The 18,166-nt window shown below is 40.0% G+C and overlaps 1 protein-coding gene across 13 annotated transcripts in view; it reads left to right on the top strand.

Moving 5' to 3' along the window:
- The window catches only part of A1CF (APOBEC1 complementation factor), a 119,530-nt gene that overhangs the window by 82,114 nt on the left and 19,250 nt on the right, over positions 1-18,166 (top strand). For 6 of the 13 annotated variants that reach the window (XR_005559418.1, XM_039365402.1, XM_039365380.1 and 3 more), the window contains exons 12-13: positions 3,735-3,818; positions 16,496-16,548. Coding sequence is in view for 12 of the 13 variants with exons in the window: in XM_039365402.1 (XP_039221336.1) it covers positions 3,735-3,818; positions 16,496-16,548 (137 nt within the window). In the remaining variant the exon portion in view is untranslated. Of the gene's footprint in view, positions 1-3,734; positions 3,819-16,495; positions 16,591-17,424; positions 17,961-18,166 lie in introns of those variants that run through there. The other 7 variants (XM_039365489.1, XM_039365513.1, XM_039365387.1 and 4 more) reach the window with 3 other exon arrangements.

Below are 18,166 nucleotides of genomic sequence, written 5' to 3'. Positions count from 1 at the left end.
GATCCTAAAAGTGTGAAAGATGGTCATAAGTCACTTTTTTTCAGTGCCGTTGTTTGAACGGTCACTAGATAAACTATTGTAAATTGAGGACTACCTATACTTGCATAAAAACTGTAAGCTCCCATTCTCATCATGAACTATATATATGAAAGATACCAATCATCACCTGCTATAATTTTCAATCTGCTGTTGTCCAGTTATCTTCTGATTCTAATACCCAGATTTCTCAGGCTGGCTCATGTGGATACCTTCTCAGCTTGACATTATATCTGCAATTGATTTTTTAAAAAATTTATGCTCAGGTAACCTTTAGATATTGCATACAAGAGCTCAATATAAACAAAAGGGAGGAAAAGCTAAATGACCGTTCTTCAGCAATTCCTAAATACAGTAAATACCCAATAAATATTGTATTTAGAAGTAAGCATTTCATTCATAATGGAATAAAGGAAATATTGTGCAGTGTGGAGTATAAAAATATATTTTAGAACCAAAATGCAAGCAATGGTAAAGTTTTTGCAAATGATGTGATACCTCTCTCAATATGTATTCTTGGTGCAAGCAGAAACCAGCCTCAGATATACGGCTGCCATAGGTTGTATTATCAGTGTTATCCCAGTGGTGTAAAAATTACTGCATACTGGTTCCTTGTTCACACTTTAAAAATATGCTCACTCTATGTGCATGACCATGCTTCATTGCACTGATTAAACTTAATGCATTCTACATTCCTTTTCTGGTTCCTGGTTCCAATTTGGAAATTTCTATGATTTTTAATTTGCACCAGACAACAGGAAAAAATATTTAAAATGACGCCAATATACTCAATGGTTTCAACTGCATATTTTATATTACTTTAATCTTGCTCTCTCTTGTCATTTCTTAACATGTCAACTTCTCAAGTCAAATCAATGCTGCCTCTCTAAATGGCAGTGACTTTTCTATGTCTCAGATAAGAGGGTCCTTTTTTTTAACCAGTCCAATGGTTTAGAGACCCTTTATCCCCAAAGAGGAAGCATATCAGTGATGTATTTCAGATCTTAACCTTTCCTATATTGGCATGAGTCATTATGACCTTGACAAAACTGTCTAACCTGTTTGATGATTCATGAGTAAACCATCATATAGTTTGCCACAAATATGTCTTTGTGATATGGAGCATTTGTAATGGTCTGAAGAACATTTCCCACTGTTATTGTTAAAGACTTCACTGTGTGGCCAAAATACAATGTGAGTCAGTCTCAAAGTTGTTTTAAATCAGTCTTACTAATTATACACTTATCAAAGTTTCCAAGGATCACTGAATTCTCACATCGAATGTGTTAACATAAAAAAGTTTATTGAATTAAAATTGCTTCTTACTTCTGTTAACTATATACTCATCAGTTCCCCCGTGCACATTATTTATATACAGTAAGATAAAGCTAATGCCAACAATATAGAAACAGTATTAAAAAGTGTATATGTAAAAGCACTTATGTTTTCATATTTGTATTACTGTCTTTGTATAGAACTGTAAACTGTAAAACCATATATAATTACTTTGATTTGACATAACAAGTTGTTTTAAAAACAGAGTTCACCAGTCGCATCTTGAACTGTAAATAATTAAGAAAAAAACTTTTCAAATTACAGTCTATGACTTTTTTTGTTAATTAAATGGATGAGTAAATGAGTAAATGTTCTTATGTAAAAATGTTAAACTCTTTTATACCGGTTAGAATATTTCAGTATTATCCTTGATGCTCTTCCTAGAGATGGATCAATCAACCTATATCTGGTCCATGACAATTTCTTGTATATGAAGTATATTGTTTCAGTTTCATCCATTTTCTACATTTTTTAAATCTACCCATGCATTCATACACACACACACACACACACACACACATTCACTTTAACCCATGCATTTAGAAAACAAAACTATATAATCTATCTTTTTTCTATATATGCATTTCCCCAATTTGTGTATATTTGTTCATAGATTTTCTTAATTTAATACATTTTAATGCAATTTTCAACAGGTCTATATTGCATATTTTGGAAAGGATACATACTATAGAATAAGAAGTTCTGATCTGCATATTCTATAATAATTGTGTTAGGTTATTTAAATCAAATCCTTTCCCCTCTCTAACGTCAGCCATATTTAATTTTTAGCATTTAACGTTATCTCTTCTACTTCCATGGAAACCATTTGTCCTAGTGTTCATCTGCATATAAGCTAGGTTTTCTCTCCTGACACCTGAAACCATGCCACCCAACATTTCACAGAGGAAAACAAGAACTCTTATTTATTAATAATGTACTCATCTTAGATCAAAGATTATAAACTAAGTGCCATGCTTTCTCCATTATTATATACTGCTAAAGAGATTCTGCCTACTTTATGCTGAATTCATTTATTTTACAGTAGCTTTTAAAATACATATGCTAGTAAACAGTCTTCTTTATAAACATAAAAAAAGAGAAAGGAAGCACACTTTTTGGAAGGCTTAATACTGAATTGAATTTAGATTGCATTGTATTTGCTAGAGCAGAGCTGCCATTTTAAAATATTTGAATTTCCAATAAAACCTTAAAACACAAACAAAGGATGTCTGTATAGAAAATATTTTCTCAGATACAGGCCTTCATGCTCATTTGATTTAGGCTAAAGCAGCGTCCTTTGACAAATCTGGTCCATAACAATCTATGGAGATCTCTAGTCCAGTTTTATGTGGTGTTTCAAGAGAAAAACTAGCTGCACAAAGGACTCCATACAGTGATAGCCTTCACATGAAACACCAGACCTACAGAAGTTCCACTTCACAAAATTAATTATTTAACTACAAAAAGGTATTGATACAACTTTGCTTCACTTGCTTGAACCAAGCATCAATACTCTTTAAGTAGTTAAGTGATCTCATGAGGCAGAACTTTTATAGGCCTGATGTTTCATGGGAAAGGTATTACTGCACAGAGTCCTTTGCTCAAATGGCTCTTCTCTTGAATGACCACATGAAACTGGTGGGTGACCAGTGGGGATCAGAAATGGTGTGTTGCCTTTCCAATCCCTGGTTAACTTGTCTGCTGCATTCTACTATGGTCTCCCTGGAGAACTGAACATAGCAATCCTAGACAGTAGTCTATCAAAACTACACAATAGTACTAAACCACTCCCCTAGCAGTACTGTGTTTTATTTCAGTGCAAGGCTGGACTAGACTAACAGCAGATTGACCAGATCAATTCTTTCCCTGCCTCTTGAATAGTGCATGTAAGAATTTGGAAATTGGCATTTGTTCTATATGAAGGGAAGGGAAAGGGAAAGGGGAAGGGGAAGGGGAAGGGAAGGGAAAGGGAAGGGAGGGGAAGGGAGGGGAGGGGGAAGGGGAAGGGAAGGGAAGGGAAGGGAGGGGGAAGGGGAAGGGGAAGGGGAAGGGGAAGGGAAGGGAAGGAAGACAAAATCCTAAATAAATGCTACTTCTGACTCACCTCTCCTCATGGCTCCACATTCTTTTATGTTTTATCTTTGCTTATCTTGGACCAGGACAAAACGTATGGGAGGCATATTAAGAGCCTAGAGTTGGCAGACTTCTGCAGCCAAGCCTGCTTCATTCCTGCTGCAATGTTGTGGCTGGAGGGTGGAGGGCGGTGATGGGGGGTGTTTCTCTGCCAGTTGATCACATGGAATGTAGCAAATACAAAGGAACTGTCCAGTGAGTTTGCTGAATAGAGTACATGCTCTATACAGGTATAATCTGGAAGCACCATTCAGCTATGAAGGGGACCAAAAGGACAATAAGGATTGGCAATGAGGACAGCCCATTTTATTCAGGTATAATTTTTTGCCACTTCAAAAAGAAGGGATAACTGTTAACTCAGCAGGGTGGAAAGGGTCTAAAATATAACCCTTTAGCAAATAGCATGAGACAGTTAGGTAGGACAGCAGCCCATTCCTCCTATATATGATATCTTTCTGCCAAATAGATCTTTAAAAATCCTAATTTAGCATGAAAGTAATTGGATCAAATTGGGACTTCATAGAATCATAGGGCTGGAAGGGACCTCAGAGGTTTTCTAGTCCAACCACTTGTTTAGGGCAGGAGCCTTATACCATCCCAGTCAAATGGTTCTCCAGTGTATTTTTTGAAAACCTCCAGAGCACCCACAACCCCAGGAGGCAAGCTATTCCGTTGATTAATTGCTCTCATTATCAGAAAATTTCTCCTTCTTCTAGGATGGATCTCTCCTTGACAAACTTCCACCCATTACTTCTTGTCTTGCCATCTGGTGCCCTAGAGAATAAGTCAGTCCCCTCTTTAAAGGGTTACAATTTAGTTTGGTTTTGACCTGTACATTCCCTTCATGTTGTATTCAATTTTAAATGCCAAGGACCATGATTCACTCTAGACTTTGTAATATAAAAACAATCTTAACAGCCTCAGTTTTTTACACAGGTACAGACATCCTAGTTGTTCTCCAAAGCATGAGAAAATTATGTTAGAAATCTGCCCAGCCCGGACCTCTTATGGAGTTGTGGTGGGATTCAAATATGTGAACAACCAGTTCTCTGTGTGGATGCTGCTTCTGGAAATCTATTCTAGGCTTGGACAACAAAAAATTAGCTACTGGTTCTGCTGAAGTGGTGCAAATTGGCTGAATCCCACCATTGAGTTGGGCATACAAAAAAATTTCTCATAATATATTGCTTTGCTTTTCATGACAACCAAATATCCTAGCTGTTATGTTTCCTAAATTTTTTTTTCCACAAAGCTCTTTCTAATTTGTCCATCCAACCTGCTTTGTCTAGCCCAGACAATAGGCTAACAATTGTTTAAAATTTAGCTAAAGCTATGTGTTAAGGTACTTAAATAAACACAAATTTATTAGGCTAGTACTGTCCAGCTTTGTTAGTCTACAAGTCTTGTACAATAAAAGCTGGATAAAAGGGAACCATAGGTCAAGGAATCTGAAGACCACCACAGTAAGGACACTTCCAAAAGCTGGACCAGATATGTACAAAAATAAATACCAAAATAAGCAATCTCACCACTCAAATCCCAAATGTTTCATCTAAGACTCAAACAGATATGTGGCTTGTATAAGCTTATATTTTTTGTCAAAAAAGATCCCAGAAAAGTTTTCAATAAGAAAGCAGTCCTTCCCCAGCGTCCCTAAAGTGACATGATACAAAAGGAGGAAAAAGGGATGCTAGAAAACTAGGAAAAGCAAAATCATGCACTAATCAAATTCTTCAAAGGTTTAGCTAGAAATAATTCAGAAAGGATCCTTCAGATTGGATTTTACAGAATTTTTTTCTAATACATCTAATTAAGCTTTATTGTATGGAAGCAGCTGCACATTATCTTGTATGTTGGTGAAGTTTATGAACAGCTACAGTATGTAATAATCCTATCATTAATTTAGTCTGAGAAATAGAATGACTGGAAGACAGATTAAAAAAACAAAGAAATAATTAGGAACCAGTTAAAACTGGCCGATAAGGGAAGGATAAAAATAAACAAATTCATCCACCATCTCTCACTGACGGATAAGCATAAATATTTGGCTAGTGAAGTTATAGGAATAAAGTGGAAACAAGCAGATCCCTCAGGATGAAATACCTAAGACAATAGCCACTTATCACTCAGGGCTACTGCATAATGGTTTGTATAAGATGCCCACACTGCTTTTCAAGCTAAACCTTCTCCAAGCGTTTACACAATCGCCCTTTTAGACTGGGAAAAAGTTTAATGCCATAGTAGAAAATGTTATCCCTAACAGTAGCAATAGCACTAGCGATAGGATTTAGGCTTATATAGCACTCCATAGTGCTTTATAGCATTCCCTGGGCAGTTGTCAGCATTATTTGCATATGGTCCCCAACAATCTGGGTCCTCATATTACTAACCTTGGAAGGATGGAAGCCTGACTCAACCTTGAGTCCTGTCAGGATCGAACTCCAGGCTGTGGGCAGAGTTAGCCTGTAATATTACATTATAATCACTGTAGCATGAGGGCTCCTTTCACCAAAATTTGAATGCTGGGTTGCTCTCCAGCCTAAAAAAGTTTGTGTTTCTGAATCATTTCCATTTACCTCCATACTGGATGGTGACATTTTCACTGGAAATCGTGACATTTTTCTGGGAGGTGAGAAGGCAAGTGTCTGGGTATGGTATTTGATCCTTTCTCGTTACATTGATGAGATGAAAAGTGTTCTTTTTAGTCTTACATAGCCTCCACAGGCTATACTTCACAGTAGCCCAGAACCATCAAGATGATGGTCAGAACTGTGCGATTGAAATGCTGCCCCTTCGTACATGAATTGCGCATGTGATTGCATAGTTGCATCTTGACTGTTTGGAACTCCCCCCATGGATACGCCTGTTGTGCCTCTCAAATTGAAAAAGTGGACAGTGCATTTTTCAATTCAAAATAAAAATAAAAAAAACTTCTTGGCATAATTTAGTTATTATTTATTTATTTTATTTTATTTATTTATATGCCGCCCAATCCCAAAGGACTCAGGGCGGCGTACAAAATTAAAACAATCATCGAGAATAAAACAATAAAATAATTCAATCATACCGCAAGTCCGATCATGTCCCGCCCCCCCCCCGGGGACATCAGCCCCAGGCCTGCCAGAACAGGAGAGTTTTAATGGCTTTCTTAAAGGCCGGCAGGGTGGGAGTTGTTCAAACCTCGGGGGGAAGTTGATTCCACAAGGTCGGAGCCACCACAGAAAAGGCCCTTCCCCGAGGGCCCGCCAGCCGACATTGTCTGGCCGACGGGACCTGAAGGAGGCCCAATCTATGGGACCTCACTGGTCTCTGGGAACTGTGCAGCAGTATGCGGTCCTGTAAGTAACCTGGCCCTATGCCATGAAGGGCTTTAAAGGTGATAACCAACACCTTGAATTGCGTCCGGAGACCCACAGGAAGCCAGTGCAGCTTGCGGAGGATAGATGACACGTGGGCGTACCTTGGCGCACCCACAATCGCTCTCGCGGCTGCATTCTGAACCAACTGCAGCCTCCAAACGCTCTTCAAGGGTAGCCCCATGTAGAGCGCATTACAGTAATCCAGTCTTGAGGTGACGAGGGCATGAGTGACTGTGAGTAAAGCCTCTCGGTCCAGATAAGGCCGCAACTGGTGCACCAGGCGAACCTAGGCAAAGGTCCCCCTGGCCACAGCCGATAGATGTTGTTCCAAATTTAGCTGTGAGTCCAGGAGGACACCCAAGTTGCGTGCCTGCACTGAGGGAGGTAAATTTGCCCCCCCCCCAGGACTAATGATGGACCATCCAGTTGACCTTTGGGAGGCAAGACCCAGAGCCACTCGGTCTTGTCAGGGTTGAGTCTAAGCCTGTTCACCCCCATCCAGACCCTCACATCTTCCAGGCACCGGCACATCACATCAACTGCTTTACTGAAAGGACACGGGGTGGAGATATATAATTGGGTATCATCCACGTACTGATGATACCTCACCCAGTGTCGCCGAATGATCTCACCCAGCGGTTTCATGTAGATGTTAAAAAGGAGGGAGGACAGGACCGAGCCCTGAGGCACCCCATGATCGAGGCGCCTAGGGGGTCGATCTCTGTCCGCCCGCCAGCACCGACTGCGACCTGTCAGAGAGGTAGGAGGAGAACCACCACAATACGGTGCCGCCCACCCCCACCTCTCCAAGACGACGCAGAAGGATACCATAGTCAATGGTATCGAAAGCCGCTGAGAGGTCAAGAAGCACCAGGATAGAGGAGTGACCCCTATCCCGGGCTCGCCAGAGGTCATCGGTCAGTGTGACCAAAACAGTCTCAGTGCTGTAGCCGGGCCTGAAGCCAGATTGAAAAGGGTCCAGATAATTTGTTTCATCCAAGAATCGCAAGAGTTGGGACGCCACCACCTTCTCTACAACCTTCCCCACAAAGGGGAGGTTGGAGACAGGACGAAAGTTCTTCAAAACAGCTGGGTCCAGGGAAGGCTTCTTGAGGATGGGCCTCACCACCGCTTCCTTTAAAGGTTGCGGGAAAGACCCCTCCATCAAGGAGGCATTGATTATTGCCTGGAGCCAGCCTCGTGTCACCTCCCTACTGGCAGAAACCAGCCAGGAGGGGCATGGGTCCAATAAACAGGTGGCGGCATTCATTGCCCTCACAGCCTTGTCCACTTCATCAGGGGTCACAGGCTCAAACTCACTCCAGATAACATGACTAAGACCAGCCCCGGGCAACTTACACACTGATGAGCAATGTATTAGCATAATATACATGCAGTGCTCGACTTACAACCAAGATACAATATAGGTCAGTCACCGGGACCAGAGGTTTAGTCTTCCAAGCTTTTAGACTCATGCTGGAGCCCGTCCTCAGGGAACTTCTCTCTAGCAGAGTCGGCTTACAACAGTTCTTTTAGTGACCAGTCAAAGTTACAATGACACAGAAAAAAAAGAGAATTATGGTTATTTTTCACACAGCCGTTGCAACATCCCTATGGTCACATGATCAAAATTCAGATGCTTGGCAACTACTTCATATTTATGACGGTTGCAGTGTCACGAGGTCATGTGGTCATCTTTTGCAACCTTCTGAAAATCAAAGTTAATGAGGAAGCCAGGTTCACTCAACAACCGTATTACTAACTTGATAACTTCCGTAATTCACTTAACAACTGTGTCAAGAAAGGTCATAAATGAGGCAAACTCATATAATAAATGTCTCACTTAGCAACAAAAATTTGGGGCTCAGTTGTGGTCATAAGTTGAGGACTACCTGTACTTCATTCAGTGGTAAGATTCAAATACTTGAACAACTGGTTCTATTATGTGATGCAGGCCTGTGCCTCCAATGCCTAGAACGGACTTCCGGAAGTGGCATCAACGCACTTCCGGTGGGCCATTCTAGGCCTGGGAAGCCTCCGAGGCCTAGACTGGACTTCCAGAAGCCAGCCGGTTCTCCGAATTCAGGTAAATTTAGCTACCGGTTCTCCTGAACCTGTGTGAACTGGCTGAATCCCACCACTGACTTCATTGTTATAACAAGAAGTGTATTTCTCCTGTTGGGTATATTAGGAGAGAAGTTTCTTCATTTGAGGTCCAAAGTGGGATTATCCAGGAAACCTCTGTAGAAATTTCTGTAGTCTGGCTGTAAGAGCCAAACAACGATAGCTTTAAGGCTACAATATATCACTCCAGAACCACAATCCCAGATTTATCACTGAAGGCTTCTGTCTCTATATACAGATTTCTTTAACTCCTAATACACATGAATTCCAGTAAATCTTTCTCTGAACATGGCCCCTCCTTGTGGAAAACTTCATTAAGTCTTATTTCAACATGCTTTAAAAATATCCTCATTTAAAGATCATCTGAATGGCACACATGAGAAATAAAAGTGGACAAGAATGGTCATAAGCAATAGCGAGGCGGCAGACAAAAGCTTGCACTAAATTTTGTGATTATATTTCTACTCTTAATAGGATAAATAGCTTTTTATGTGGAATCAGCCCATTGATTTATCATATCCATCACTGGCTATGCTAACTGGCAGCAGCTATATAAAAGAAGAGATCTTTGCTAGCATGCTACTCAAGATACATTAATTGGAAAAGTTCCATATTGATTCTGGTCCTTTCTTGGCTCAAAGAAGGTGCAAGTGTGACCTACAACCAAATATCACAAATTTATCCTCATATTCTAACTGTAATCCTCCATTCAAGGTTCCAGACAGTTCAGAATGTTAATTTATTTTTATAGTACTCTGTTTTCTTTCTGGGAAATAAAACAAACTTGAGTGTGAGAACTTGAGTAATGATAAAGTAACAATGGAGCCTTTAAAAAACAGGGAAGTCTCCTTTGAGCTGAGCTCAGATCCTAGGGACTTTTATGGACTTGTTTATCAGGCCAACGGTGGTGGTTTGGCATTGCCTGGGATTTCCTGGTTAGTACTATCTGAGTACTAGTCAAGTCTGTTCTTGCTTACTATAGCTTCTAGCATAACATATTCCAAAAAGTAAACATCTTCTAAAAGGTTGACTTAAATATTTTTTTCACCAAAGCCGAATGCATTTTTGGTATCTCCAAGCTATTTTCCTCTGCAGCCACTTTGCACAGATCTCAGCAGATGTCTCAAACCTGAGTTTTCTTTGGTGAAGGCAAGTCCTCTCATCCATCAGGGTATTTTGGAGCCAAAATGTTTACTGAATATTTAGAAAGAGAGCAGTAGTCATTTGTATATGCAGAAGTAACAGAAATGACAGATTTAAAAGTCAGTTTTGCCTGTAGTTCCATGGTATAAATGATGTTCTAAAGACCTGCCTCACCCCAATGGGACTGGCCCACCCCACTCATTCCAGTGGACGAGGCTTGCTAAGGACCTGTCAAGGAACTTCAGCTGGCAAGGTTAAGAAGAAGAGCCTCTTTCGCTATGGCTCCCACCCTGTGGAATGTTCTGCCACCAGAGGTGAGATCTGCCCCCATCCTTTTGGCCTTCCAAAAAAGGCTTAAACCTGGTTTTGCTGGCCAGCTGGGGGGTCCGACGGGGGTGCCCTTTGGTGGAGGAATTGTCAGGGTAATAGAGAAGATCCCATCCCATCCCTTTGGTTTTTAGTTCTTACTTTAGTCTTACTAATTCTAACTTGATACGTTTACCTTTTTACCACTTTGTAGGCTGTCTAGTGTCACTTTAGAGGTGACATGGGTGGCATATAAATTTAACAAATAAATAAAATTTTAAAATGCTACATAGTTGGATTTTTCATGCATTTTTAGTTATCCCAAGTAGAGGTAGCTAGATGGTTCCTACCAATCAGGCAATCCAGTAGGCCGGTTCAAATCAAGCATCATTCATAGAGAATGTTCTACAGTGCTAAGGTGTAATATTACAGGATTTCAGCTTTCATGCATGGTGGCCTAATGGTTAAAAGGCTGGGCTTGTCAACCAGAAAGTTGGTAGTTTGAGACCCAAGTACCACATGACAGGGTGAGTTCCCATTCTTGCTCTAGCTCCTGCCAATCTCGCAGTTTGAAAGCATGCAAATGCAAGTAGATAAATAGGTACCACTTCACTGGGAAGGTAACAGCATTCTGTGTGCTTTGGCATATAGTCATGCCAGCCACCAGACCACAGAAGCATCTTCAGACAACACTGGCTCCCTCAACTAGGAAATGGAGATGAACACTGCCCCCTAGAATCAGACACAACTAAACAATGAATTAGTTTATTATAGCCTAGACCAGCAAATAAAAATGAGTATTCAGGAACACAATACATAATAAAGCCCCAGTCCTAACCTAAACATGAAATCAGTAAGAGATTTTATACTACAGCTTGAGAAAGAGATGGATTAACACTTTTCCTAGCAGTCTCTGACTATCTGTTGCTCAACTCTCTATGCTGGAGATTTCTTTTGAAAAAGTATCTCAGTTCACAGAAAGAGGGAGGATATAGTAAACAATTCAGAAGAGACCTTCTCTAGTTTTCCAGAGAGTAAAAGGAAAGAGAGGGAGAAATACTTTCAGTTTTGCAGATTTTGTTTTAATGTATCTTTACAATAAAGAGCTAGTACTCCTGGTTCTGCGTCTTCTCTGAACTACCTCTGTGACTTTTCCTTCAGTTTCCCAAGGTCATTTCCACATACCATTACAAATAGTTTGATGACAGGAAGCAGATAAAAACTAAAAAACATTAAAACACCTACTAGCTAAATCTATGCAATCTGCACTGCATTTTCTACATCTCAGGCACAGAGTGCTATCTCTAACTATTTGGTATTACCCAGGATCTTCCAGTTATTTGGGACTTCAGGCAAATGATTTTTGTCTTCTGGTCATTAGACAATTGTGGTCACTACACTACTAAGCAAGAGGTCTTCAATGTTCTCCTGGGGCTAACAGCTCTTCTACATTAGGGACAATTAAGGAACTATTTAATTAATTAATATCTATGCTGCCCATCTCCCCTACAAAGTGACTCTGGGTGGATTACAAATTAGAGACAGATGAAAAATAATTAAAAGATTAAAACTAACCAATATTAAAATATTATTAAAAGCTGTGCTAAAACCACACCTACAAGAGCTAACAGACGGATGGGATGGGGATATCTTCTACCCCAGTTGCCCCCAACCTTTGGGTTACTAGGGACCAGTTCCATGGAGAGATATTTTTCTGCCGACTGGAGGAGGTATGGTTTTGCGTGCTGCCTGCATCCTGCAGGTGGGGCTTTGCTTATTTGTGTGGCCCGGTTTCTGAAATGCTGTAGTTCAGTGCTGGTCTGTAAACCAGGGGTTGGAGATTCCTATTCTACCTTGTCAGCAACCTCTAGCAGTGAGCGCCCCTCCAGGGCCTCAAGCCAACCAGCATTGCCAGGTTTTGAAACCCTTCTGGAAAGCCAAAAGAAAGGGGGCAATTCTCACCTCCAGAGATGGGGCCACAGCAGAAAAGGCTCTTCCACTTGATCCTGCCTGCTTCAATACCTTAGCTTTTTCCAGCTACTTGAGATCACCGAGGGTCCAAACCATATATAATAATAGTTGAAAAGCAAAAGACCTTATCAATAGCCCTGCCTAGTTCTTTTCTGAGTCCGTATTATTTATAAATCATTCTATTGGGTTGCATCTTACATGGAAAATGTTTGCATATATCTTATACATATAGGCAGGAGCAGGTGTCTACCTATCTGAGGAACCTCAGAGCATTTCACACAAGATTTCTTTGCAGCTTCAATCAAAGCTATGTTTTAGATAAATTGGGTAAGTGCTATCTATAGCACTCATTAGGGATTACTACAATTTTCAATCACATGTTATAAAGCTGGGCAGGCCAAGGTAAAATGTCCAGTTCTGAAGACCTCTTGTTTCTCAGCCAGAAAGCTCTTCTGCTCCAGCCCATCCCAAAGTTTCTAAAACAGATGCTAAACATTATTCTCTTATTGTACTCAAGGGGTTTATGAGGTAGTAATTAGCAGAATCCACCTTACTGCCTTTGGAAAACAGGGATAACTGCTGATTCATAATGAGCACCATCCTACAGATGGAGGTGAAAAGTAAACTCAGTTTTTGCCTTAATTAGCAGAGCTAAAATGTGAGAATAAGGGATTTTTGCCAAGTAATTTATTAGGTTTTGAAGCTTGGCAAGTGAAACAGCCTGGCATTCAAGTAAATGACTCCTAATTACATTTGTGGCCATCATATTTATTTATGGACCAAACCCAGTGCTAAAACAGAAATATGGCTAGCATGGTGAATAGAAAATATAAAATTACATGAAAATCCTGAAACAACTCATAGTGAAGAGATACTTGGCAGATTCAAAAACCTGTTGTGATAGATAGGCAGTGGGCAACCTTCTTAGGGATTCTTCACAGTGGTCACATCAAAGAAGAGCAGTAGCCTCAGAACTGCAGGAGAAATTAAAAATGCTGACAATTGAGACAAGGAGCTTTGGATGCTATTGGGTATATAATAGGCACAAATACTGCAGAGTCAACTTCCGTATCTGAGTACAGACAACTGAGCTCTCCTGCAGGTGATTAGTGTCTCTGTTGGTTGTCTCCTAATGGGCAATGCCCAAATTAATGCCAGGGTAAACAGACGGACCAAAAAAGTTCCTCAAAGATTTGCTTCAGCTAGAATTAAAATTAGCGGAGTCTTAATTGACTCCGCTTAATTGCATCCTAACTCATATTGAACCAATAGAGATTGAGCGAGGGATGCATGTTATTGTTTTTAGGATGTTTGATTGAATTGTTTCTAAACTTGGGTTCTCTTTAAACTGATAGGTAGTTTTCGACTTATGACCAAAGATTGAGCCCCAAATTTTTGTTGCCAACATTGAAACATTTGTTAAATCAGTTTTGCCCCATTTTACAACATTTCTTGACATACATGTTAAGTGAATCACTGAAGTTATCATATTAGTAATACGGGGTTGTTAAGTGAACCTACCTGGCTTCCCCAGTGACTTTGCTGTCAGAAGGTCAAAAAAAGGTAATTATACGACCCTCCCCAGGACATTGCAACCGTCATAAATACGAGTCAATTGCCAAGTGTCTGAATTTTGATCACATGACCATGGGGATGTTGCAATAGTTATGTGAAAAACAGTCATAGATCACTTTTTTCAATGCTGTTGTAACTTTGAGCAGTCACTAAACAAACTGTTGTAAGTGGAGGACTACCTGTACACACCTGAGCATCATATAGCATTGTATCTGAAACTTTGGCTTTACAACTTGGGAGCTATAAAATGATTGAAAATGAAATTTGTGTGTGGCAGCAGGCAAACGTGTTACAATAAGTCAATCCTGGGAGTCCAGAGATAATATGCCAGAATAAGGGCTGAGACTTTGGTCTTGACTAATTCATTGCTATATGTGATCACCTCTCTTTTCAAACTTTAAAAGATATATACGTTCTTTTCATTTTTAAGAGTTCAGGGAAAATGACAATGACTGACCTTAGAAGCTTTGCTGGAGCTAATAATTTTCTTTGAAATAATCATAGAATTCTTTTATTTAAATCTATGCAGATACAACTGTTGGGTGTTTTCATTTGTATTAATTAGGTACTCCTATAACCTCTAAATCATATTATTATAATGGTCTATAACTGAATTTCCTAGTACAGACAAAAAAATTTCCCAAACTGTCAGAAATTCAGACAAATTGAACAGATAATAACATGTCTGAATACCCGCTCACTCCATTTAACCTGCCCGACTCCAGCTGCCATCCCAATTACAAGGTGAAACAGATTTGAAACATAAGGGCCTCTTGGGAGAGACTAAGAGATTATTCCTGTGTTGACTTATGCCTACTTATAGTCGACTAAGTGAATTTCTGAACAGCAGCATACCTGCAAATAATCAATGACTAACATTTATGGACCTGATTCACAAGTAAATTCCATGAGACAGCCATCTTCAGCTGCTCCAGTATAGAAGAATATACAGGTTAAAAAATTTCATCATTGGGAGATAGAGAACTAGGAATTGCAAAAACACAATCTCATCATTTGACATTCAGACATTCTGCTGCTGAGCAGATGACTAGTCTCTTACCAGTGTATTTTTTCAGATCATGTCATGTTTGCTCAATCTGCAACCATACATACTATGGAGAAATATGTGCATGTGTGGATATATGTATGTGTGTGCATGTGTATATGTGTGTGAGTTGTTTGGACTGAATTAGGCCCACCCTAGCCCAGTGGGTATGTCATGAATACATTAATAGTTTCTATTTGGAAACAAACATATCCAGTGCACCATTTATTCTGCTATCTATCTTACTAAGCACAGTATTCAGTTTTGAACAGTATCTATCAAGATCTATCTTGTTGATTGTCCATGTTTCTGATGGAAACAAAATATTACAGTTTATTAAATAGTTAAAAAAGGAAGTCTCTAATTGATCTCTCAATCTTTGTATAGCCAATAACTTCCAACTCTGGAAGGTGCTTTTCAGCTGCTCAGCCAATGATATTGCATGAGATGAAAAAGCAAATACATTGGAACTCTAAACCTCACTCTAAACAATGATGTTTGTTACAGAACTCAAACCCTGAACTGTGCACAGTATTTGCAAGGAAATGCACAGGAGAGCAAGAAAAGTTCAGTGGGAGACATTCAACATGATAAATTGCTAGCAAAGAGAGCCCATTTAGATACTGAATAGATGGGACAATGTGCAAAGCTCCCGTACATGTTGTTCCCAATGAGAACAAAAGGCCCAGGGAATAGCTGTGGAATGAACACTGGAGAATCAACAAAGCTGCAAAGCAACTCCCGGTTCTATTACTCTCTCTGTCCTTTATAAAGTACAGAGGCACCCACAGGGCATCTGTGGTGTGATCAATGTAATCCTATTTGTACCCCTTTTGAACATGCAGGTAACACTGCATGCATTAATGCAGCAATTTTACTGATAGTCCCTAACTGAAGAAAATGGGACAAAGACTATTCTAAATACTGGAATATTTATAATTTCCCATCTTGCATTAATTTCAAATTCTACAGAGACCCACATTGTACTTTTATCTCTCCAGGGGAGGAAAATATATCATGGAAAAAGTAGGTTTTTACTGCCTCCCTAATGAGGTATCTTTATTTATAGTAGATATATTGTTTTCTGTCAAATAGGGGACTCCAGTCACGTCTACTGATTCTCTGCTGGATAATCTCCAATCTGATTGGGGGATTTTAAAAAGCAGAAACATTGGGGGAAAAAACAAGCAAGAACCAACTGTTTCCAATGGGCAGAATGAAACATATCTATTTATTTAAAACTTACGTATAGGCACCCATCTTAAAGCCAAACTCTGGGGGCTTTCCACCCCAAATATTCCTGCCTCAGCAGCTAGAAACTAGGAAGGTATTATTTAATATATTTTGACTGTGTTTTGTCAGATGGGATTGGGTTCTTGGGAGATTTTCTGATTGAAGTAACCTGATAACTTAATTGGTTTAGAAACAGCTGATTTGTTCAATCTAGATATCCTGTCCTTTCTTTTAGGACTTCAGATGGCTACCTTGAAGTCTTCTTTCCTTTTTCTCCATATGAAAAAGGTAGGTCTAAGAGAAAATTACAGGCCTCAAAGTCACTCAGTGAGCTGCCACATCTGTGGTAAAGTTGAACTTGCATCTCTTCTTGGTCCCAGACCAGCATCTTTACCACAACCCCAAACTGGCTTACAGATAGTCCTCAACTTACAGCCATTTGTTTAGTGATCATTCAAAGTTACAATGGCTTTGGAAAAAAGTGACTTATGACCAGTTTTCACACTTATAACCTGTGGTGGGATTAAATATGTGAACAACCGGTTCTCTGTGTGGATGCCACTTCTGGAAATCCATTCTGGGCCTGGGCAACAAAAAATTAGCTACCGGTTCTGCCGTAGTGGTGCAAACTGGCTGAATCCCACCACTGCTTATAACCGTAGCAGCAACCCCGTGGTCACATGATCAAAATTTGGATGCTTGGCAATTGGCCCTGTATTTATGACAGCTGCAGTGTCCCAGGGTCACAGGATCCCCTTTTGCCACCTTCTGACAAGCAACATCAATGGGGAAGCCAGGTTCATTTAACAACCATGTTACTAACTTCACAACTGTCATGATTTGCTTAACAACTGTGGCAAGAAAGGTCATAAAATGGGACAAAACTCACTTAACAATTGTCTCACTTAGCAACAGAAATTTGGGGCTCAGTTGTGCTTGTAAGTTGAGGACTACCTATATCAGGAAGATCGGTTTGCTGTTCTATCTCAGGTAGCAACTTTCTTCCCAGAGATGTTTTCTAGACTTTGGTCCCAACATGAAATAAGTGATATGGGGTGGCCATAAATTGATACAATTTAGCATGAAATTTGCTAGGGATTCCTATAACAAAATGACTGGTACTAAAATGTCTCCTGCCTGTTTCTCTTCCAACTGCATGAACAGCTACAGGTGTGGGGAGAAATGTCTGTGAAAGCAATTCAATGTAGAGAAAGGTAAGGTTTTACATGTAGGCAAGAAAAAACAAATATACAGGTGCAGATTAGATGAAATCTGGCTTGATAGCAGTAACTGTGAGAGGGATTTTGGAGTCCTAGTGGACGATCATTTAAATATGAGCCAGCAGTGTGAGATGGCAATTAAAAAAGCCAATGCAATCCTAGGCTGCATTAACAGAGGGATAGAATCAAAATCACATGAAATTTTAGTACTGCTTAGTAAGACCACACTTACAATATTGCATCCAGTTTTGGGCACCATATTATAAAAAAGTAGTTGAGAAGTTAGAAAAGTAAACTCAAGATGGCGGCGCATTCACACACAGTGGCCCTGAGCTCCCAGTATTGGTGTGTGGGTTTTGGAGACTCTGGAAAAAGTGCAGAAAAGAGCAACAAAGATGATTAGAGGGCTGGAAGCTAAAACATATGAAGAACAATTGCACAAATTTGATTGTCTGGTTTAGTGAAAAGAAGAACTAGGGGTGACATCATAGCAGCGTTCCAATATTTGAGGGGCTGCCACAAAGAAGAAGGAGTCATCCTGTTCTCCAAAGCACCTGAAGGCAGGACAAGAAACAATGGATGGAAACTAATCAAGGAGAGAACCAACCTAGAACTAAAGAGAACTTTCCTAACAATGGGAACAATTAAGCAGTGGAACGGCTTGCCTTCAGAAGCTGTGGGTGCTC

This window comes from Crotalus tigris, unplaced genomic scaffold (genome assembly GCF_016545835.1).
Source record: "Crotalus tigris isolate CLP2741 ecotype Arizona unplaced genomic scaffold, ASM1654583v1 scf7180000017593.213868, whole genome shotgun sequence".
Lineage (NCBI taxonomy): Eukaryota > Metazoa > Chordata > Lepidosauria > Squamata > Viperidae > Crotalus > Crotalus tigris.
Note: the sequence above shows the minus strand (reverse complement) of the source record. Positions and strands in the feature narration are given on the sequence as shown.